This window comes from Ornithorhynchus anatinus, chromosome 16 (genome assembly GCF_004115215.2).
Source record: "Ornithorhynchus anatinus isolate Pmale09 chromosome 16, mOrnAna1.pri.v4, whole genome shotgun sequence".
Lineage (NCBI taxonomy): Eukaryota > Metazoa > Chordata > Mammalia > Monotremata > Ornithorhynchidae > Ornithorhynchus > Ornithorhynchus anatinus.
Window position 1 is genome coordinate 29,914,747 of NC_041743.1, and position 23,809 is coordinate 29,938,555.

Genomic DNA, 23,809 nt, shown 5'->3' on the forward strand with positions numbered 1-23,809 from the left:
AAGTGCCTGCTGTGTGACCTTGGGCCAATCACTTGGCTTCTCTGTGCCTCAGTTTCTGCAACTGTAAAATGGGGATTAAATACCTGTTCTCCTTCCTACTTAAACCCTGAGCTCCATGTGGGAGAGGGACTGTGTCTGACCTGATTAACTTGAATCTATCCCAGCGCTAAGCACAATGGTTGACTCCTATTATGTGCTTAACAGATACCATCATAATAATAATTATCATTATTATTTTTTTCTATTATTAACGACATCCATTAGGTGTCCTGTTTCTCGCCAAGCAGATGTTTAAGGGAAAAAAAAATGAAGGTCCATTTCTAGAGGCTAAGGGTATTTCCTGTCAGAATTTGCGTGTGGAATTTTCAAGACATTCGCAAGCCCGGAGCTCCAGAGTACTAACCCTTGCATGTATTTGTGGTGCTAAAATTATACCAAATATATCGTAGCAAGCACAAAATTAAGCTAATAATGAGGGAGGATCACATCCAGTTCTGGCAAAGAGGGTATTGGATTTTTGCTGTCAGCCCTTAAACAGTAATCTTCTCTAGCTGGATTTACTTCAAAACTGCTGTTCGGGGTATTGCATTTAACTTGTGAACGAACAGCCATTGGATGTTCCGGCCTGGAGCCTTTGTCCCGTTTATGGCAATACTGCTTAAACCAAATTTTGTGTGAAACTGAGAAACAGCATACTACTTAAAGTATGTTTGGACTCTCTACTTCTCCCTGTTCTCTTTTAACACTTTGGCATTTCCTTTAGTTCTCTGCTGAGAGACACTGTAGAGCTCTTTTGCTCAGGCTGAAAGTTAGTCCCGCCCTACCCTTTTTCCATGCCAAGGGAAGCTGGGGGTCTGCATCCCCTGGGTTCAGGTCCAGGGCTAAATGGGGAAGGAAGAAGGCACACGTGACACTTCTGGAGGGATGCTGCTGGCATTACTGGGGAGTTTTCAGATGTACGTGGTTGTCCCTCAGATGAGGCCAGGTCATGCTCGAGGTAACGGAATAACCGCTCTGGGCCCTGGGTCTGTTGGGACCCCGGTGGGCTGATGTTGGTGAGCTGTCACCTGTATTGGGTCGAAGCTTCTTAACCCTTGCTGCACTGTTGAAACTCAGGACATGCTCAAAGCCCAGAAGGAGAGCAGTGCAACCGAAGCACCCACCCCCTCTCAGCTGGGGATTCCTGGGGAAGTATTTCCGAGCTAGCCCGGACAGTGTCTTCACTGCCGTGTTACAACACCAGGCCTTTATACGGGGAGATTCATGAGGACGGAGAATTATATCCAAGCCTGACCCAGCTGATCCGGGTTCAATGTTGACTTGGTCCAGATGGGTCTAAGAGATCTCCGTGAGTGAGCCGATCCGAGCCCGTACCGCACCTCACTTGACAGGTTCCCTGGACCCAATTGGCAGAGAAGAGCACTGGGGACATCTGCAGGCACCCCTACACTCAGAAGAGAAATCACTTGGATTTTGTTGAAAAGTCTGATTTAGAGGCAGATCTTTTTTTAGGCTTACATTTTAAAGGTTGTCCAAATATAGGAATGTGTTTAGCTAAGAAGCTGTGATCTGTATATCTTCTCAAATTTGATGATTTCTATGTGCTATTGTTTGTTTTCATTATAACTTCTCAAGTGTACTAAAGATTAGTTTAGGCTTACACAGCTTTTTGAAGATGAAACTGCTTATCAGACTACCAGCCGTATTCTTCATCCCCTCACAGCTTGGACTCATCGTTGAATTTGTATTTACACTGATTGGGAAAAAGATGAAGTAGTGAGGTGAAGAAATGACAGTTTTTGCTTCGGAATTGTGGTGGTCTGAACGTTTTTTTGATTTCTCTTTTGTGTTGTAGGATAAACTGTTCAATGCCAGTATTCCTTCCTTGGGACTGCGGAACGTCATCTATATTAATGACACACACACAAGGTAGCGTGCTGCCAACTTTTTAATTCATATATCATTTTTTTGCCCAACTGAAAGGTAATTTTAGTTGAGTGTATTGGAACGGGGGTTTCCAGAAAGAGAAATTTTAAGGCATAACAGTCACCAAAGAACCTACTGCTGTTACCGTAATAGTTTGTCAAATCCCTAAAGTGGGCTTGTTGCTATTGGAGCCTTTATGATTATCCTATTTGTGTTTCATCTGAACAAATTCCCCATATGAGTTGTCCCAACATATGATTCAGACATGTGTTAGGAGCCGTGGTCTTTGTCTCAGTATGTTGTATTCAAGGATGAAAATTTTTCACTTGTAGATTATCTGCATTTTCCTCATTTGTTTGTTAGCCAATGTGCACCTTTGTCAACTGAATCCATCTCTTGCATAAGATGTTTCTTGGCGTTATTGCTTGTAGATTCAGGGCAAGTGGGAACAGGCTAGCAGGCAGCAGGAAGTGGTCCAAGTTCCAGAAGGGAAGAAAGGGAGCATTGTGTGTGGGAGAAACAAGGGAGGGTGGGTGACCATGGGATGAGAGAGAGAGTAGCAGATAATGCCAGCGGCCCAACTTTAATTGTAACAGTGGATTATTCTGATGGTGGACTAATAGGCTAGAGACCTGGAAAACTTGAAATACAGAAAAAGAAAAAAATACCGATTGGTGGAATCATATGTTTTGCAGCCCTTTAGGTACTGGTTCCTTGTTCTCTCACCAAATAGTAATCCAGATAGTTTATTAAAGGTCCTTTGAAAGTCCTTTAGAGGTTGGCCATTCCCGTTTTGAAAACTGAGATTGGTAATTAGGAATTTTCTATAATACTAAGTCAGTTTTATGTAGTGATCAAATACTGCATGAGTTGTAAAGAAAATACAGAAATGGGCAAGAAGAATGAAGAAATGTATAAAATTGCCAGTGGATAGCAACCTCTCACATGCACTGCCCAAATCTTGCATTTATCAATAGCAAATAGCTCTTTTAATTTGTTAAATCTCCCATCAGATCATAAAGTCTCCACATCAGTGATCTAGATTGGCCTTCTTGCATGCTAACTCTGGGATTGCTTAGAAATTTCAGAGAATGCCTGGACATCAATCTTTGTAGAAGCAGTCCAGAAATCTTTCAGGAAGTCTATTTTGATTGGGAGAGTACTCTTCTCCCTCCCCCAAACCCTTCAAAAATTTTGAAGTTTTTAGGGTTTGATATGATTATGAAAGGTGAATTGAACAGAGGAGGCTGAAAGCTAGAGAGAGGAGAGTTCCGGAAAATGTAAGCCATACAGTAAATTCTTTAAAAGTGATTTTTTTAGTTTTTGACCACAGCTGTTCCAATTCTCGCAGAATTTACTCCGCCAAAAGTAGGTTTATTCATTCAGTTGTATTGAGCACTTCCTGTGTGCAGAGCACTGTACTAAGTGCTTTGGAGAGAACAAAATAATAAATGGACACATTCCTTGCCCACAACAGCTTACAGTCTAGAAGGGGTGAGTCAGTCTTTGGATAATAGCTGGTATCAATCAGTCAGTGGTATTTATTGAGTGCTTACTGTGTTTGGAGATCACTGTACTAAGTGCTTGGGAAAGTGTGGTACAACAGAGTTGGTAGATGTGATCCCCGCCCACAAGGAGCTTACAGTCTAGAGGAGGAGACAGACATTGAAATTGATAATAGCTAGGGGAAATAGAGTAGAATACAAGAATATTTACGTAAGTATTGTGGGGCTGGGATGAGTTTCAAGCCCAAGGAGTACCCAGCCAAGTTCATAGTTGACATAGAAGAAAGGGCAAATAGGAGAAATGAGCTTAGACTGGGAAAACGTCTTGGAGTAGGGGTAATTTCAAGACAATTTTGAAGGTGTGGAGAGTGGTGGACATGAATATGAAGAGGGAGGGGCTGCCAAGCCTTAGGGAGAATGTAGGCCTGGGGTCAGTGGTAGGATAGATGAGACTGAGGAACAGTAAGTAGGTTGGCATTAGAGGAGTGAATTGTGAGTTTGATTGTAGTAGGAAATCAGTGAGAGGGAGAGAGCTGATTGAGTGCCTTAAAGCTGATTTAGAGAACTATGTACTTAATGTGGTGGTTGGGTGGGCAGTCACTGGAGGTTTTTGAGGAGTGGGAGATAACGGATTGAATGATTTTTGAGAAAAACGATCTGGCAGCAGAGTAAAATATGGGCTGGAGAGGGGAGAGATAGGGTGCATAGATGGGGTTAGAAGCCTAGGTGGGGGTGGTGTCACCTGTGAGAAGGCAGAGGATCTCTTGAGATACTCCTAGGAAGGATAGGAGAGTCAAAGAGGGGGCTGGAAGTAGGTGGAGTTGAGGGGGAGAGAGCAGGTAGAGGAAAGGTTGTTTTTGATACAGAACATTTTGATATGGTTCTGATCCCCTAAGGAAACTCTTCCATTGATCAGGTTATGGACATTATCGAAGGTCCTTGAGACAGTCATCCAGATGTTTCTATAGGTAGGTGAGGCACATGCAGTAGATCACAGGCACATCATTTTAAAGTATTTCTCAGAGTCAGCACCTTGCAGTGGTTTGGTGATTGTCCTGGGGGAAAAAAACAACAACAAAAAACAACTGGGTAACATGTGCTAGCCAAAACTAAGGAATCCTATACATATTCAAAGAAAGATCTCTTTTGGAATTTGGAGTTTGATATAGAATTCTGCCATGTAGGCAGAGCAGTGGACACACAGGGCCTGGACAAACAGAACACTAGACAACCAATCATAGAAGCCAGCTTGTCCTTTAGGGAATTATCAAAGTGAAGCAAACCCTTAAATAGATTGCAGCAGAACACCAAATGAGAGCTGCTGTATGGTGAGCAGAAGTGAGTCGCAGAAAGCTTGGAGAACAGAACTGATTTTGAAGGGGTTGAAGCACAGCTTTAAATGGTGTAGCAGATTTGCAATCGATTCGAAGATGATGATGATGATCAAACAGCTTTAGCTGGTGCAACTTGGTTCAAGGATCAAAAGAAAGATTGTGATGCTAAAGAGTTTTAGAGGAAAACTGCACTGGGAAGAATAGGTGTAAATAGCAATCTTGGAGAGGGGGCAGTGCGGTTTTGTTGGAGTACCAGTCTTCCACTGGTCTTTTCGGTCACACTGCACTTTAGTACATGTAGAGTCACCTACAAATAAGAAGTTAACCTTATATCAAGGAATTAATGTCCAGGAAAGACAAGCTAATACATGTTTCCAGCAAAGACTGCAAATTGAGTCAAAAATTAAGGTTGTATAAGCTGTGGTAGGATCATAGATGATCTTTGATCCTCTTGGATAGGTCATTCCAGCTGGTTTTGAAGTCGTCATAAAAAGCCGAAGTATCTCTCTCTGAATAAACTGCCTTAAAAACTAGTCCTCCATGGTAGAAAAAGATTTCAGGGTGAAATCTAGTTGATGATTATATTATTAGACTTTTTGACTTGGTGATCCCCATTCTTCCTCCTGTGAAAAGAGAGAGCGGGGTATGGTAAGACTGCCAGATGTTAAGTCTCAGAGGACTTGGATGATTGGGAATATTTTGTTGGTTCTTTTCACTGTAAACACAAATACTGCAGGATGTGTCAAAGTACATTAAATTGTAGTGGGGAGGATTTGGGACAGGGTAATTCCTGTATTTTTGTAGCAGTCCTGCCCCTTTCTAACAGTGCTTTAGGGAGCGAGGTGACTTAGTGAAAAGAGCACAGGCCTGGGAATTAGGGGATCTGAGTTCTAATCCTGTTTCCGCCACTTGCCTGCCGTGTGACAGTGGGCAAGTCAAGCCTGTACCGTCAAACCAGTCCTGGCTGTAGATGCCCGTGTTTGAACACTGAAGGAGACTGGAAATGGGTCTGAACCACCCTGGAAGGGTCCTGGCCTCTCTGCCTGAAGCTGCCGCCCTAAGGGTCCAGCTTTCCTAGGGTCTTCTGGGGGTGGTTGAGCTGAGGCTTGGAGACTCCTTCCGGTTCATTTAGTGGGCCAGGAGACCATATGAATACAGCCCTAAAACCTCTTAAGCACCGTGATCCTCCAAGAAAATCAATTGTCAGAATGTCACAATCTGAGAAACAGGAAGGAGATGCAGGGAACCGGTGTTCTCCCTCTCAGTAGTGCATTTGTGCAGCATTGTGACTGTATCAATGCCATCAGTAGGGTTATACAAAGAAAATTTGAGATCAGTTAGATTCTTCATGCATTTAGAGAAAAAAAAAATATGCACATTCTTTCAAAGTGGAATTTTAGCTGGGAGTCCCAAAAGACCATTCAAGATGTTTGCGAGGTGTTCGGCAACATATTTTGCAGTCTGAAGTAGACAACGTGGGAAGTTCCAAAGGAAGTAGAAGACAAGATTGCTGTAAATACTTGGCTGACTGAAATAAGCACATTATCAATGTAGGTGGCAGAAACATAAACATTTGCAGCCTACTACAAAGTTCCGGCTTCCGCTGGAAAGAGATTCTGCTTTTTGTACTTCTTTGGTAATTGTTAAAATGCTGTAGCAGTAAGGTGAAGAACCCCCAAATAAAACTAGTCCTGATTGTGATGGGTCAAGGGGGATGAGTGTACTTAAGCAGTTTGTTTGAAGTGTTGAGATGCATGTGCTAAATCCCCTAATCTCATTCATGTCGTAGACACAGAGGATGGCTTGCAAGAAGGATCTGCTACATGCTTTTTGTGCAGGAAAGGGATGTGCATAAAGGCATGTTTGCCAGTAATGTGGCAGAAAATGTATTCAATAGTACCAGGTAAGAGAGAAATCCTAGTTATTATGGTTCTTGGGTTTTGTTTTGTATTGTCTTGTTTTTCCATGTCACCATCTACAGAGTAGCTACGGCCAGCATGAAACCCTGTCCTGAGGATGGAATGTTTGTGATCATGCACTCCTACCTGCGTCATACTGTTTAAAAAAAACCAAAAAACCAAAAAACAACAACTAAAAACCCTCCCAAATACTGAATTACAAATACATTATTTATAAATGATTAGCTACTAAAACATAATAATTATTAAATCAAACAAAATGAGGTTAATGAAAATAACCCTTTAATCTCATGCACTGACAAGTGTTAGCAAGCTAGCGAGCTTTCTGGGAATGGGAACAGTGATACAGGAGAGAAAAGAGAGTCAAAGGTGGTTATCAGAGATGAGTGGAGGCTGAGGCAGAGATGGGACTGAGAGAGGAACCCATCAACTGCATACATTCAGGTATCTCTCACATACACTCTCATTCACGTACGCATGCATGAAAGCACCCCCACACATCCGAAGGTAATTTTTGTAAGGTATTTAAGCACTTACTGTGTGCCCGACACTGTACTAAGCACAGGGGTAGGTACAAGCTAATCAGGTTGGACACAGTCCCTGTCCCACAGAGGACTCTGTCTTCATCCCCATTTTACAGATGAGGTAACTGAAACAGAGAAGTTAAGAGACTTGCCAGAGGTAACACACTGCACACAAGTGGCAGAGCCAGGATCAGAACCTAAGTCCTGACTCCCAGGCCCGAGCTGTATCGACTAAGCCACGCTTCTAGAGAGAGATTGTAGCCAAGTCTGCTCCTCCCCTGCCAGCAGCCTAACTCCTTCCTCTGAGCTGAAGAAAATGCTGCCTCTCATTTCTGCTGCCTCTCCTGGATATTTGCCAGGGGGACTAAGAGCACGGTGGCCCCCAGACGATGGGAATCCCAGAGAGCAGTGGCAGTCTTTTTCACGTCCGGATGCAGTAGCAAGGAGCTAAGCAGCCAGTAGAGTTGAGAGTTGAATTGGTTCGTCCTCTCACCCTGCTGCTTCCGGATGTTCTGCGCGTCACAGACATGCTCTCGAGCACCTTGTGTGAGGATTATGAGTTTGACAGCAGGATGGGGAATCTTATGAAAATCAAGTTGAGCCTCTCAACTCTCAATGTACATAATTTTAGGAGATGGAGAGAAGGATCAGCGGAGAGGGGATGTGAACTATAGGGACACCCTGGTTTTGCGGTAGAGTGTCATTGTAGACTTGTTGGTTTTATTATAAACTTTAGAGGAGAGAGGGATTGCATATCTCAGTTAATGCTTAAAATTAGGAGACTGTGGGATATGCTATTTTGTTGATTTATTTATGCAGATTACCTTTGTATTACATAATAAAGGCACTCTAATATATTCTTCCTTCTGCCGACACATTTCTTTAAGAATTTCTCATTTTTAACCATTCTGTAAGTACTTGAAGTCTGGTGCTCTTGAGGAATTTTAAATAAGGATCCTGAACTTGGATCTTCCAGGGTTTATATTAGTCTATTAATTTTGCCAAATTGTCATCTTAAAATTTTAAGTGCTTTCCAATTTCTTATCTTAAAATTGCAAATAGTAACAAAAGTGGACCCAGGAGAACTTTAAGATCATTCCCCGGATTAAGGAAGAGGGGATGAAGAGGTAAATTTCCCTCTGTATAATTCTCTTTATGGGAATTTCAATTTTAAGGAATTTTTTTTTCTTTTAAAATTGTGGCCACTTATTAAGTGCCATCTTGGTTAGTGCCATTCCCAGTTAGATGTGGTGCAGTGTAGTATTAATATGGATGAGAAGCACACAAAACCCAAGGAGTAATAGCTCGTATTTCCTAAACAGCTTTGTGACAGTTCCTCCAGTCTCCCCCAAAATATTCTTTATTCTCCTTTCCTTCCTTCAGTAGTGATTGTATTCATCAAGTACTTACTGTGTTTTAAGCACTCTGTGATTTCTGGAGTAAATACAAGATCCCTGTCCTATGTAGGACTCACATCCTAAAAGGCAGGGAGGAGCAGGTATTTTATCCCTATTTTAGAGATGAGGAAACTGAGACACTCAGAAGTGAAATGACTTTCACAGGGTCATACAGCAGACAGTTGGCAGAACTGACTCCTTCCACAAGGTCATACTGCTTCCCAAATGATTGCTACTTATCAAGTTTTCAGTATTATCTCTTTCTTCCTGGAAGTTTTTCTTTATAGAGATGATTTCTATTCTAGGGACTCTGTCCAGAAGTCCATTCTCATCCATTACTTTTAAATTTCAAAAGGACATCTCCACTTATTAAAAGATATACTGTATATTTGTTGACTTTTATGGATTGCTTTTTTGCTACAGGAAACATAGATGAGAAGAGAAGCAGCGTGGCCTAGTTGTTAGACCACAGGCCTGGTAGTTAGAAGCACCTGGGTTCTCATCTCTGCTCCACCACCTTTTGTGTGACCTTGGGCAAGTCACTTCACTTCCTTGTGCCTCAGTTACTTCGCCTGTAAAGTGGGAATTAAGACTATGAGCCCCATGTGGGAATTGGACTGTGTCCATCTTGATAAGTTTGTGTCTACCCCAGTGCTTAGGGTAGTGGCTGGCACATAGTAAGCACATAACAAATACCATTTAAAAAAAGGGGACATAGATCATTGTGAGCTGACGACATTGAATTGTACTCTCCCAAGAGCTCGGTATAGTGCTCTGAACAGAGTAAGCACTCAATAAAGAGCACTGGTTGATTGACATTGACTTTTTCATAACAGGGTTCAGGAAGCAATTGAAGAAGTAGCTTCAGAATGGAATTCCCTAGATACTTCTCCTCCACATGAATCAAAAGCCATCAGTAAGGTGAAAAAGAAAGCAAAACGGATTCTGCAAGAAATGGTTGCTAATGTCTCACCTGCAATGATCAGGTAATTGAGAGGAAAAAATGTTCAGTGCTTGGTAGGCTGAGTTTCAGGGAACCCGAGAGTACCGTATGTCCAGCCTCCGTAGTTTAGGATTGCGTCTAACAGCCTCTTTTATTATCCTTTGAAATGTTGGCTAAACACATTTAATCTTGTTATTGAAGTACTGATGGGTACTAATATGCTTTGAAGCACAGTAGTAGTTGTTTTATGACCACTTACATTTGCAATCATGCATGGTAAAGAAAGGGAGACAATTTACTTGTCATCAACTAAAGGAATTAGGATACTAGTTTTCTCTGAGGTGCATCATTTCACAGTACAGGTGTTCCCCTTGATAGAGCTGGGCTTTGAAGAGCGGGTTGTATTGTGAATGGTTATATTGTGGGGTATGTTTTATCCACAAACTTCCATGCAGGTGGTTAGATTCTGTTCCAGAATTAGCCCTGACATGCCAGCTGAACCCTAATAGTAAGTTAAAATCACACTGTGAATATCTCTCCAGCACCCTATCCCTTTGTGCCCTCTCCTCCCCTGTTGCTCATGATTCTTCTCCCTTGCTGACCCTGAAACTTGGTCGCCACTACTGCCCTGTCTTCTCAGTGCCATCTTCCCCACGTCCCTGATCATAGGCCAGAGTCATCGTTTCACCCCTCGCTTTTCCTCCTCCTGGGCTTTTAGCCCCCACCTCCTCATGTCAGCCCCGGCAGTCGATAACAGACCAGGAAGGTAGAGGGGAGAGGGTCACCCTGCTGGCCATACCGGCAGCCTCAGCTGTAATCCACACCCCTTGTTCCCTGGGCAGGACTGAGGTAAAGGAATTGGGGCTAAAAGTTGGGAAGGGAAAGAGATAGTGGGGGAGTGGTGCGATGATGCTGGCAGTGTTTACAGTTCAAGGAAATGATGGAAGATGGGACTGGGGTGAGATCTGGGAGACAGGAGGAAGGTGTAGGAAGGGGGCTGGAAACCGGTGAAGGGTAGGAAGGAGCCCGGGAAGGGGAGGACTGGATGGTAGAGAAATTGATTTAACCACAGTGATTGAACGTGACATCAGGAGGCGGGACTCACGCTGGGGTAAATCAACAAGCAGAGTAGGGCTCATCCCTGGGTTGTGCATATTGTGGGGAGGCTGTAACCCAGGCTGCCTTCTAGTTGCATTAAATTATTTTCTTAAACAGCGCCCTAGAATTGCAGTCAGATATAGTGTTCTTGGATGCTGAATATGTGTTATTTAGAAATAAGAGGTATGGAAGAAGGGGTGGCATTTTGCTTAAGGGCAAAGGACTATAGAAACTAAAGTTATCTAACACCATCCTTTTTTAGTAACATAATTATCAACATAGCTCAGTACTATTAAAGTGATGTTCTTCATCTCATCTTCTTCCTTCTTCTCCCTACCTGCCTTTTGTTCCAGGTTGACTGGTTGGGTGCTGCTAAAACTATTCAACAGTTTCTTTTGGAACATTCAGATTCACAAAGGTCAACTTGAGATGGTTAAAGCAGCAGCTGAGGCAAGATCATTCAATTCGGTCATTTGGCTGAATTTTGGGAAATGTGGTACCCCATCTTTCTAAATTAGCTTTACTTTTTTAAGAAAGTATGAGTTTTGAAAACGATATGTGTGTTGTGGAAGTTAGTCCCATTTGAAGTCCCTACAGTAGTTTGCCCATTAGAGAGCATACTTTCAACCTCCTGATGAACCAGTTTCTTGTTAGCTATAAATTCACCATCAGCAGTTTTTTGAATGTTGTACATTATTTCCAAATTAATGAATGTTTATAGAATAATTTAATGGAGACTGAATGACTGCTCTTTCAAAATATGCCATTTATATTCACAATTGACATTTAAATTTCTTTTTTTCCCCCCAAATAGATGAATTTGCCTCTTATCTTCCTTCCGGTTCATAAATCCCATATCGACTATCTATTACTCACATTCATTCTTTTCTGTCATAACATCAAAGCACCGTATATTGCTGCTGGTAATAACCTGAACATCCCCATTTTCAGGTAAGTTTAAACGGCTTGTTTAGTTTTGTCGGAACTTCAAAAGTCAAACAGCAAGTTATCAGGTTTTTGCTACACTTTGATTTTAAGGCTCAACTTTGTAGTGTAAAAACTCGGTAAGGAGGATGAGTGGAGAAAAAATAGGGAAAAAGGCAAGAGCATAAGTGGTTTTGAAGAGTTCATTGTGAAAATCGAAAGCAATAAGGATATCTGTGTAAGTTCAGTTTTTTCCTCCCAGTTATAGAATCAGTTTGAGGGCATTGAGAAGAAATCTAGCACAAAAGGACAGTGAGTGAACGGGATAAGATGAAGATGTGAGGTTGAGAGTATTTTTTTATTAGGAAATCCTTCTATGCCTCAAAAATAATATCAAGGAATAAGAACTGCAGAGCTGCAAGCTTGTGAAATCTGGAATTTACGCTTTTATTGTAAATTAGCGGGACTGTTATTTTCATACTGAAGCATGAACTTGGATGGCTCATTTGAGGAACATAGTTGTTCATAGACTGTTCCACACTGTAAGCTCGTCTCTAGACTGTAAGCTCATTATGGGCAGGGAATGTCCAATAATTCTGTTGTACTCAACCAAGTGCTTAGTACAGTTCTGTGTGCATATTAAGCACTCATAAATGCTACTGATTGACTGATACTGTGAGAACTTTCTCAAACTAACATTAGTATGTTATTGAGGCAAATTAACTGATTAGCTCTCTGGAAAGGTCAATAAACCTCATGATTTTTTCATTGGTTTGGGCCGTAGGCAAACATTCCAAACTCCATGTCCCAGGGCCAGAATTTGGCCTAGTTGAACAATGGTCTCAAATTCAGAGATGTAGTAAAGTTTGTTTAAACAGAATTGTTGCCATCAGCTTTCAGAGGTCATATAAGCCCCCTTTGAATTGAAATAGATCCTGTGAGTTGACCCTAAGAAGCCTGAAAAGCAGTAACATGAGTTGTAGAAACTTGGCAATAATGTGGAAACTGGAATACTTCCATATTTTCCTGAGTGGTGGAGAGTGGTTTCGAAGCTTCATATGGTTCTTATCTAATAATGGCTGAAATATCAAACAGTAGAATTTTGGGGGCTTGTGTGGGCACCGTTTAACATTTTAGCCGTGTAAATAAGATAGGCATTCTTGGATTTTTTAGTACACTGATCCACAAACTTGGAGGCTTTTTCATACGTCGGAGGTTGGATGAGACGCCAGATGGAAAGAAAGATATTCTCTACAGAGCTTTGCTCTTTGGGGTATGTATCTCTAAGAGTAAAATGTTAGTCATATGAGAAGAAGGGAAATAAAGGGCCTGATTGATTTAAGCTTTGTGTTGTTCTTTGAGTGTAATATGAAGGCTATCATTAGCCCGGGGTCATTCTTTTCTGCGGATTGCTTTTGCAGTTATAAAGAGGTTGTTTTTCAATTACACTGAGATAATATATTGACAAAATTTAGGTTCTTTTCTTTTTTTCATCTAATTTGATTTTCGTAATTGCAGGGTAAATTAGGGATGTTATGTGTTCTGGCTCTAAGATTTGGTTTTCCCTCATTCCCTTAGCACATAGAGGAACTCCTCCGACAGAAACAGTTCTTGGAAATATTCCTGGAAGGCACCCGCTCACGGAGTGGGAAGACGTCATGTGCTCGAGCTGGTCTCTTGTCCGTGGTTGTAGATACTCTTTCCACAAATGCCATCCCAGATGTCTTGGTAATACCAGTTGGAATCTCCTATGATCGCATCATTGAAGGTCACTACAATGGTGAACAGCTGGTAAGAAATTTTCTGAGGAGGATGTAGACAGATGAGAGAGAAAAGCAGTTTCTCTGCTAGAGGCCTAGTTTATAGTGCACAGGCCCGGGGAGTCAGAAGTACTTGGGTTCTAATCCCAAATTTACCACTCGTCTGCTGTGCCTCAGTTTCCATTCTCTGTGCCTCAGTTACCTCATGTGTTAAATGGGGATTAAGACTGGGAGCCCCATGTGGGTCATGACCCGTGTCCAACCTGATTAGCTTGTATCTACCCAGGTCTTTAGTACAATGCTGGCACATAGTAAGCGCTTAACAAATGAGAGAGAGAGAGAGAGAGCGACCTAGCTAGCTAGTGGCGTGAGTAGCTCATGTACACATCCCTTTGCTTCTTATGAATGGTTTCCCTTTCACCATGAGCAAATAAAGGCTCTGAATTAGGTTCTAAAAGGACAGGGAACAGTATGAGTTAAGCAACCTTCCGAAAGCTCAGAAACAGATTCTTACTCTTTCTTAATAACCATACAAAGGTTATTTAAGTTGTCTGCTTCTTCCTCTCACAAACCCAGGGGCATGTCTTCTGATCCATGGCATCGCAGATATCCCTGAAATCAAGACATAATTTGTTCTGATAGTAAAGGGGCCCCAGATCCAGTACTAGATTTTAGAGATGTTGTGGGTGAACACTCAAGTTAGTAATGGCATTTATTAAGCATTTTCTATATGTCACGTGTGGTGCTAAGGGATTTGGCATTTCCAGGATGCTCAGATCCCACACTTGTTGTTGTTGTTATTAACACCAATATTATATTTGTTAAGCACTTACCAGGCATCAGGCACTGTTCTAAGCACTGGATCCTATTACCGGCTACACCTTAGGCAAGTCACTTAACTTCTCTATGCCTCAGTTACCTCCTCTGTAAAATGAGGATTAAGACTGTGAGCCCCATGGGCGACATAGATTGGGTCCAAGCTGATTGTCTTGTATCTGTCTCAGCACTTAGTATAGTATCTGGCACATAGTAATTGCTTAACAAATATCATTTTTTAAAAAAAGAGAACTTATAATGAGGCAGGCAGCAAGAGGCGAGGGAACTTGCTATTGTGACAGCCCCCCGGCCACACCCGTGGGAACCCACAGCTCCTGCTCTGGCCACCTCTTCCTTGGGGGCCGGAGGACACTGCAGGTCTCAGCGCTGTGCCGTGCAAACGCTGAACAGCCCGTCTTCCCCGGCCACCTTCTTGGAATGAAGTGGGGACTGGTGGGAGGGGAGAGGAGTGTTGTGGGAACGACAGTGCCAACGTGCAGCTCCTGCAGCTGGCTTGGTGGTGGCAGGGGGAGCTGCAAGAAGGGCCTCCAGCGAACAGGGCCGTTTAGCCGTGCTGTAGGGAAAGGGGAGGTTTGGGCATCGTCAAGCCCCGGGGTTGAGCGCTCCCTCCCCTCTGGCCAGGCGTAGTGGGGACTAAGCCGGGAGGCCGGGTCGTGCCGTTTGGGGAAGGGAGCGTTCCGGCCCCCCCGACACCTAACCCGTTCTTCGAGGACCAGTGGTGGACAGGTGCTACCCAGGACAGAGCGCGAGACTCCAGAGACCGCTCCCTGCTTTCCAGGTGGACGTGATGACAACGTGATGACGTCACGTGCCTGCCGCGTGATTTCCCCAGTTCTCTTGAGGTGGAGGGTGGCCAGTTGGACTCTTGCATCAGGGCAGCCAAATATCTGAAGTAGGCCCTTGAAGAGCAAACTGAGAATTCTGAGTGTGTGCCATTCTTCTTACAAAGATGGCCATTCTCTTCAAGCCGCCTGCTAGGAGGACCCTATAGCTGGAACGATTCTGAATAGTAGTCGGTTCTTTGTCTGATCCTTACGTGAAGTATTTGGATAGCTGTTTCTTCTGTTTCTTTTTAACTAACCTTATGCTGCTTTGGTTGGAAATAATCTGGAGTGTCCATTAATGTTTTTCCGCTGTCACTTTTCATTGTATTTTAGGGTAAGCCCAAGAAGAACGAAAGCCTCTGGAGTGTAGCGAGAGGAGTTTTCAGGATGTTGCGTAAAAACTACGGATGTGTCAGAGTAGATTTTGCACAACCGTTTTCCTTAAAGGTGAGTTTCAGGCTCCCTGAGCGTCTTTCAAGTGGACTTGATGTTCAGTTTTAGGCAGAGGGTGCTACACTTTCCTGCCCCTCCTCCCAGCTCCCCTTACTTTCCCATTAAGCATGGTAGGCAGTGGTTGATCCCAGCCCCACCATCCGAAGCGTGGACTAGGCCGGGGAAAGTTGTTTAAGTCTCCAAAGCCTCTCAGCCCTTTAGATTCATTATAGAAGTTGCCAGAGAATCTTTAAAGGCTTAAAGCTTGATGGTAAATCCCTAACTAGTCCTCGGGCAGAATAGTAAAGAAGGCAGCCCCCATTCTTTCTCCATCCCATTGGTCCTGCCGGAGGCAGTATCCTGGCCTGACGGGACCAGTGATAATGGTACTGACATTTTTTTATACTCTTAAAAACTTATTTCCAGGAACTATTTAAAGCTCTTACAGCTTCCTAATATTTGCCCCACCCTCAACCCCAAAGCACTTAGGTACCTATCTGTAAATTATATTAATGTCCGTCGCCCCCTCTGCACTAAGCTCACTGTGGGCGGGGAACCAAACTACTAAATCAGTGGTATTGCCCACTCCCAAGTGCTTCATACAGTACTCTGCACACAGTGAGCACTGAGTTGAGAAGCACCATGGCCTAGTGGGTAGAGCACAGACCTGGGAGTCAGAAGGACCTGGGTTTTAATTCCGGTTCCACCACTTGTCTGCCGGGTGTCCTTGGGCAAGTCACGTAACTTCTCTGTGCTTCAGTGATCTCATCTGTAAAATGAGGAGTAAGATTGTAAGCCCATGTAGAACAGTGGACTGTGTCCAACCTGTTTAGCTTGTATCTATCCCAGCACTTAGCCCACAGGTATCACTTAAATACCATTAAAATAAATAAATACCATTGTTGATGATGTAGAAAGTCACAGCATCCTCTTTCAAGTAGGGGGTGGATTTGGAGGGCTAACCTTCTGTCCCAAACCTTGATCGAAATGTACAGTTTTATTCTATCATTTTTAAATGATTCCCTGGTAGCGCAGGAATCCCTGCGTAGGACATCGGGGAGGAGGGAGCCCCATGCTGCTTGTGGGACAGTAATTTTATTTGATCGGATTGTCTTGAACCTACCCTATGTTTAGCACAGCGCTTGGTACATGAAAAGCACTTAATAACAGTCTGGTTGTTATAAGAGCGCCAGTTCGGATCAGACCAGTGCTCCATCTGAGCCAGCATTCATCTCTGTCTGCTTAGCACACTGTTGCAACGTACGTCTAATGTGGGCTGCAATACATTCAGCAATCTGCCAGGCATCTGGAAGAATTTGTGGTCCTTCAAATGTTAGGCCCTGGGAAAATTAGGCTTAATATTGCTTTGCAAAGGGGATAGATTTTGAAGAAGTATCATATTTTGTGGTGTGAAAATGAAAATGAGAATTATCACGAACATTTTATTACAGGAGTATTTAGAGAGTCAGAGTCAAAAACCCATGCTTGCCCCATTGTCCCTGGAACAAGCTCTGCTGCCAGCTATACTTCCTTCAAGGTAAACAGGACTTTGGTTCATGCCTAATGAAGCGATTAAATGTGATGCCTAATATTTCTTCCGTTGTTCAGGAAACTATCAGTTTAGAGAATTCCTTTTTTTTTTTAATCAACATTTTAAAGAAGCAGCATGGCTTAGTGGAAAGAGTGTGGGCCTGGAAGTCAGAGGACTTGGCTTCTAATCTCGACTCCGCCACGTACCTGCTATGTGACCGTGGGCACATCACTTAACTTCTCTGTGCTCCAGTTCCCTCATCTGCAAAACGGGGATTCAATACCTGATCTCATTCCTTCTTAGACTATGAACCCCATGTGGAACCTGATTATCTTGTCTACCCAGTGCCTACTTTAGTGCTTGGCACATGGGACAGGGACTGTGTCCAACCTGATTTTGATTTTATCCACCCAGCACTTAGTACAGTGCCTGGCACAAAGTAAATGCTTAAATACCACAATTATTAGTATTACTTAAATACAGTTATTAATTTTCCCATTTTTCTGACAACGCTCTTGACTTTAGACCTTTTATTTTTATCACTCTCCTGTTCTCGTATTGATTTGTTTGGGGGCTTAGGAGCTAACCCAGTGTTGCATCGTTGGAATTGTTCTGGGTAGGAGTCATAGAATAAATAAATGCTTAGTTATATTAAAGTTATGTTAAAGTTTGGTAGGTTAAACGGCATTCCGATGTTTCGATGCCATTGAAGACTGAGAAATGTGAATTGTTATTAGTCAAATGTTTCCTTTTATTAAATTCTTGATTTAGCATGCAAAACCGTTGGCTACAAAAGTGCGTTCTATACCACGAGAGATATACCATGTCATAATATAAGGGCTTTTGGGGAATTTCAAAGAGTTTCGTAATTACGTGTAATCTGCCGATCATTTGGTAAAATAGAGTAAATTCCTTTTGGCTCATTTTGCCATTTAGTTGACAGAGAGGATGTAACATAAAAAAATTTAAATATAATTTGCAAAAACCTTTCTTCAGACCACAAGATGCTTCTGATGAAGGTACAGCGGGTGTTGTCGTGGAGGCCAGGAATTTGACTGATGAGCCCCTAAGAAGGCAGTTGATAGCCAACCTTGCTGAGCACGTACTGTTCAGTAAGTAGATAAGCAAAACATGTTAATGCTTTCTATTTTATCATGCTTTTAGGTGGAGTTGGATAAATTTGGGACTGTACTTTTGAATGTACCTATGTTGCAACTTGTTGTTTACCATCCAGGGGACTGAATCACCTAGTCAGGTGCTCTTTCTTTTTAAATGAATCCAAGTTACGAATGATAACAGAATTCCCAGCATGCCATACTATAACTAGTATCGTGTGCTTGCTCGAGGATGGATTTGCTATTCTGTAACTTTTCCAGCTGCTGATACCATGAAATGTAATTTTCCGTAATATGTGGAAATTGATATCATGATAAATTTAGTTCCTGACTTGCTATTTATAATGTTCCTGGGAATGCAAAACACTTCAATTTTCTCGCCTCCCCCCCCCCCCCGATTTATTTTTTTCTTCTACCAGTAGACTTAAAGTATTATCTTTGTTAACCACTTAAAGGGAGAATCTAAGCTCCTGTAAGTTGTCCACATTCAGCCTGCTGTTTGGTAGGTTCTTAGTGTAAGAAGATATTTTTATTTCATTGCTTTTGGTTTAGCAAAATACATTAGGTGGAATATTCAAAAGTTGGGATTGGTTAATAGAAAAAGTTGGTGGGCTAATATGTTCAGAAAACTTTGAAAAGTGCTTTGAAAACCAGTTGTATTCTTGGCTTGGCTTACAGTTGTAATTGTTTATTCCGTAACTAAGTCTTGGAAATCATTTATTTTTGATCATTTTACAACAGACCTCCCAGCAATAGTTTCCAATTTTCGAATGATTTGTTTGCTTTTTATCTTTTGGTACGTTTTTGCTAAGCAACTCTTTGTATTGCACTAAGAGTGCAAACATGCCATAATGATTTAGAAAATGGAAATACAGTGCATAGAATAGGTGGAGTCAAGTTCTCAAACAAAAATGGGATGAGAGATATGGGAATTGTATCGATTGTTGAATATTGGGGTCGGGCAGTCACCTTTCAGACCAAATTTCTTTTTTCAGAATTTTCTTGTGAGCCATCAATCAGTGCTAAAAGTCTTGTTTAGGTTTTTTCCCTGTGCTTTTTGTTTAGGGGCCAGACTGGATTGTATCATATTTCCTCACATAATGCCTCATTTTTTGAATTATTTTTGCAGCCTCCCAAAAGGGAAGGGCCTGCAATGTAGGGAATTAAGCTCTACCATTAAGGGCTGTTGAATTAAAAATAGGAAGGAGACAAGAGGGTAGAGAAAGTTAGGGGCTGTTCTTACAGCCTCTCTAATTTATCTGATGCTCTCCAAAGTGCTGCATAAAATAGGCCCCCAGTGAATTAAGGTCCCCTCCACTCCTTTCTCCTTTTCCTCTGCCAGTGTATCCCCTTTTGAGAGAAGAATCTCTCCACCCCTTACCTGGATCTAGCCAATACTTCTGGGCATTTCAATTTAGGGTGCAGGGGATGGATTATGTGTGCAGTGGAGCAATTGTGAGTAAATACGATACTTCAGGAGGAGAAGAGAACTAAGTAGAAAGATTCCTGTATCCTCAGAAGGAACTTGTTGCTGTAAATGACTTTTGCTCCATTTTTCCAGAATTGCCACTGTTATTTTAGAGACATAAGGGCCAACTCTTGGGAGAAGAGTGAGCAGCTCTTTTGCTTCTAGAGTGAAGGTCATGGTAAATGAATTTGTAGGTAATCCAAATCTCTCGTTTTAGTGTATGCAGGATTTCACAAAGGAGGGCAGAACCTTCTGCAAAAAAGTTGCCTTTATCTAAAAGCACTTGCCACATTTGGGAATCATTGGAATTTGGGTGCTGAGGCTGTGCGTAATAATTAATGAGGCTTTCAAGAACTCTGAATCATTTGGTTTCATAGGAAGTGCTACTCCAACTTTCTTTTTTCTTTTAGCTGCTAACAAGTCGTGTGCTGTGATGTCAACACACATTGTTGCCTGTCTGCTTCTCTACAGACATAGGCAGGTAAGGCCTCAGTGAGATTGAGAGCTAAATATAAACCCTGTGTGTGTGTGTGTGAGAGAGAGAGAGAGAGATTTGTATTTTCCCCATAATGCACTTAATATTCACCTTATCCTCAAACCCACAGCACTTATGTACATATCCATAATTTATTTATATAAATGTCTGTTTTCCCCTTTCTAGTCTGTATACTTTTTTTGGGAAGGAAATGTGTTTACCAACTCTGGTGTTTATTGTCTCTCCCAAGCACTTAGTACAGCGTTCTGCATGCTGTACACGCTCAATAAATTGATTCATTGAATTGAGTCCCCTGCCCATTATTTTGTTACCTGGGCACACAAGAGAAGCAGTTAGCAAACAGCACATTTGGTGGTCTCTAGGATTCTGTAAAGTGAGTTGTGTTACTTGTTTGGGTAGTTAAAATATTCCTTGATATTTTGTCAGATGGATATATGGAGGTTTCTTGTCTACTTGTTCTGTTGCATTGTACTCTTCCAATCACTTAGTCCAGTGCTCTGCACCCAGAAAGCACTCAGATACCAGTGATTGAGATTGGTCTCTTTGCCTTCAGGGAATTGACCTTTCCAAATTGGTGGAAGACTTCTTCATTATGAAGGAAGAGGTACTGGCTCGTGATTTTGACTTGGGGTTTTCAGGAAATTCTGAAGATGTTGTCATGCACGCTATCCACCTGTTGGGAAACTGTGTAACAATCACCAACACCAGCCGAAACGATGAGTTCTTTATTACTCCGAGCACAACTATTCCTTCAGTCTTTGAACTCAATTTCTACAGCAATGGGGTGCTGCATGTGTTTATCATGGAGGCCATTATTGGTATGTAGAACCAGATTAAATGGTAACATGAGGTGGAGAAAAGACTATTTGAATTTGTCAGCTCCCTGGTTGCAGCTTCGTAGCCACCATTAACTATGCACGCTCAAGCCAGGGCTGCCCAAACTAATGATCCAAATGTCGGTTTTTCCACTCTGACCAGTTATCTGAAGCAAGGCTAGTTTGGTAATCCATGAAGTCTGCATAACAGACACAACTGTTCAAAATGCCCAAACCCAATTTGCCCCTTCAATTATACCAACTCGCCTTGGTCCCAATAAGGTCAGATAATCGGCACTCTACTGTACTACCTTTTTAGAGTCCTGATGGAAACGTGGTGTGCCCATATCTTGTAATTTTCAGGTAATTTCACCGAAAATTCTGCCAAGACTATTTCTTTCAAACACTTGCAGATGTTTGATTTTAGGTGCGTGTTTTGGTTTAAATGGTGTGCCTAAACTGGTAGAATTGCCAACTGGCTAATCTTACGGAGCTGACCCAAGGGATTTTTATTCTAAGGTCATCAGTATGAAAAATCATAGCCAGTAGGCTTGATTATTTCTTTATTTCTTCAGCATGCAGCCTTTATGCCATCCTGAATAAGCGATGCCCAAATGGGGCCAATGGTATTTCATCCAATCTGATTAGTCAGGAACAACTGGTCCGTAAAGCTGCTGGCTTGTGCTATCTGCTTTCTAATGAAGGCACCATCTCTCTGGTAAGTGAAATGTTCATCCCTGCTTTTGTCCACTTTTCCATATTTTAAGAAGGTTCTGCAAATGAAAATATATATAAATATTATAAGACCAAAGCCAGTGCTAATTCAAGAAATCAATTTCCAATTAACAGCCCAATCATTTAAAATGCCAGCATAGATCAGCCCTAGCTTGACACTTAAAATATTTTTCAACAATTAAGGCTTCTAAGGGCTGATTTAAGTTTTAGGAAACACAGATGAGAGTATTTGTTGAGATTTTTGGCGTTCCTCCCTGGATTGCAATAAATGTAGAATTTAAATGGGCTCCTGAAATAAAATTTATTTTTCAGTCACAGTAGTTTCACTTTATAGAATGCAGTATAATTACATTCATCACGTCCAAGCTATTCTTTTAATCATCTCCATAAAATAAATGAAAAAGTATGGCAACATAGTAAACACTCAGTTGTTGATGATTGCCACCTCTCGTTTTTCTTCCACGTTGTACGTATATATCTGCAGTATGGGGAGAGAAAGGAGTCCTAGATTGCAAGAGAAGTAGAGTTCTTTCCTTTCAGGAAGACACAGGAAGCATGGAAGTAAATTAGCCAGTGTTTAAATCTACTCTTCAATGCTTTTCTTTTCAGCCCTGTCAGACATTTTACCAAGTTTGCCATGAAGCAGTAGGAAGGTTTATACAATATGGCATTCTCGTAGTGGCAGAGGTAAGGTTAAGACTTGAGTTTAACATTTTTCACTGTATTCGTCCGGTTACTACCATTTTAACTTCTCCATTATCACCTTAATTTGTAGCCTTTTGAAGGAAAATTTAGTTTGGGAAAAATAATTTTGGGAGAATTTAAGATTTAACTGCACAAAGGGCAATTGGTGTTGTGGAGAACATTTTCTCAACACCACCTCCCCTCCTCTCTGCAGCCCACCGCCAAAAGGAATATCCTGATTTGACCCACTAATCTCAGTAGGCTTTCCCCAGCAATTGGCGTTTAGGAGAAATTCTGAATAAGATATGCAGAGTGGCTGGACAAATGGGAAGCCTTTCTGGGGCGTGGGGAAGTCTGGAAGAACCGAAAGTTCGGAGCAACCTATTACAGCTTCTGGTTTGTTTGGAAAGCTTGCTCATGTCGTCCTGACCTTTCGGTCTCCCATTTAGCAAGATGATCAGGAAGACATTAGCCCCGGTCTTCCGGAACAGCACTGGGATAAGAAGCTTCCTGAGCCTTTGTCTTGGAGAAGTGATGAAGAAGATGAGGACAGTGATTTTGGCGAAGAACAAAGAGATTGTTACCTGAAGGTGAGCTATCTTGAGGATTTTGAGTTTTCCGACGGTAAATCCAAAGAGCTAGTTAGCTTATGTATTCTGCCGAAGGTCTGGGGGAAAGAAGGAGAATTTTCCTGATTCTAAGCCGATTATGGTCAGGGAACATTTCTGCTAATTTGATTGTATTGTATTCTTCCTAGGGCTCTGAACATACTAAGCACTCAATAAATAGGATTAAGTATTTTACATCTTCAATGCCTTTTTATTCAAAAACAGCAAAATAAATCTTACCCACTATTATGATGGTCCTGAAAATTTTTGTTTTTAAAAACACTTGCTTGAGGGAAAGGTTTCTTTGGTTGTTTTTCAAATAATTGTAATGTGGCTTCTCTTTCGATTGGTTATCAGAGTTGAGTAGTGTATCTTAGGATATCGTCTCATTTGAATGGCCCTCTCAAAAATTGTTCGTGTATCAGTTCACCTTTTAGCATCTGTAGTCAGATTTCACAATATTTGATATCCTTGTATTTTTTGAGGTGAGCCAGTCGAAAGAGCATCAGGAGTATATCGCCTTTCTGCAGCGATTACTGGGACCTTTGCTGGAGGCCTACAGCTCAACTGCCATCTTCATTCACAACTTCACTGGCCCGGTCTCAGAAACAGAGTATCTACAAAAGTTACACAAATATTTAATAACCAGGACAGAAAGGAATGTTGCAGTGTACGGTAAGCTAAACCACTTTTGAGGGAGGGTGGATCAAGCAATCAAGGCTCTTGGGAAAGTACAAGTCAACAGAATTGGTGGATGCGATCCCTGTCTACAAGGAGATAGAAGTTAAATAATGGATAGGGGAAACAGAGAATAATTATATTTACATAAGTGCCACGGGGCTGGGCTAGCCAAGCCAAGTGCATAGGTGACAAAGAGAGGAATTGAAGGCTTAAGGAAGGCCTTGTGGAGGAGAATGGTAGACCGTTAGCTATA

At 42.0% G+C, this 23,809-nt stretch overlaps 1 protein-coding gene across 3 annotated transcripts in view; it reads left to right on the forward strand.

Moving 5' to 3' along the window:
• The window catches only part of GPAM (glycerol-3-phosphate acyltransferase, mitochondrial), a 45,694-nt gene that overhangs the window by 17,471 nt on the left and 4,414 nt on the right, over positions 1 to 23,809 (forward strand). For all 3 annotated transcript variants that reach the window (XM_007667680.3, XM_001513312.5, XM_007667681.3), the window contains exons 4-19: positions 1,856 to 1,929; positions 6,555 to 6,668; positions 9,442 to 9,591; positions 11,000 to 11,096; positions 11,461 to 11,597; positions 12,744 to 12,843; positions 13,149 to 13,361; positions 15,325 to 15,438; positions 16,875 to 16,960; positions 17,951 to 18,066; positions 19,948 to 20,018; positions 20,587 to 20,851; positions 21,424 to 21,566; positions 22,193 to 22,270; positions 22,717 to 22,857; positions 23,361 to 23,550. In XM_007667680.3, the coding sequence (XP_007665870.2) occupies positions 1,856 to 1,929; positions 6,555 to 6,668; positions 9,442 to 9,591; positions 11,000 to 11,096; positions 11,461 to 11,597; positions 12,744 to 12,843; positions 13,149 to 13,361; positions 15,325 to 15,438; positions 16,875 to 16,960; positions 17,951 to 18,066; positions 19,948 to 20,018; positions 20,587 to 20,851; positions 21,424 to 21,566; positions 22,193 to 22,270; positions 22,717 to 22,857; positions 23,361 to 23,550 (2,089 nt within the window). The remainder of the gene's footprint in view (positions 1 to 1,855; positions 1,930 to 6,554; positions 6,669 to 9,441; positions 9,592 to 10,999; positions 11,097 to 11,460; positions 11,598 to 12,743; positions 12,844 to 13,148; positions 13,362 to 15,324; positions 15,439 to 16,874; positions 16,961 to 17,950; positions 18,067 to 19,947; positions 20,019 to 20,586; positions 20,852 to 21,423; positions 21,567 to 22,192; positions 22,271 to 22,716; positions 22,858 to 23,360; positions 23,551 to 23,809) is intronic.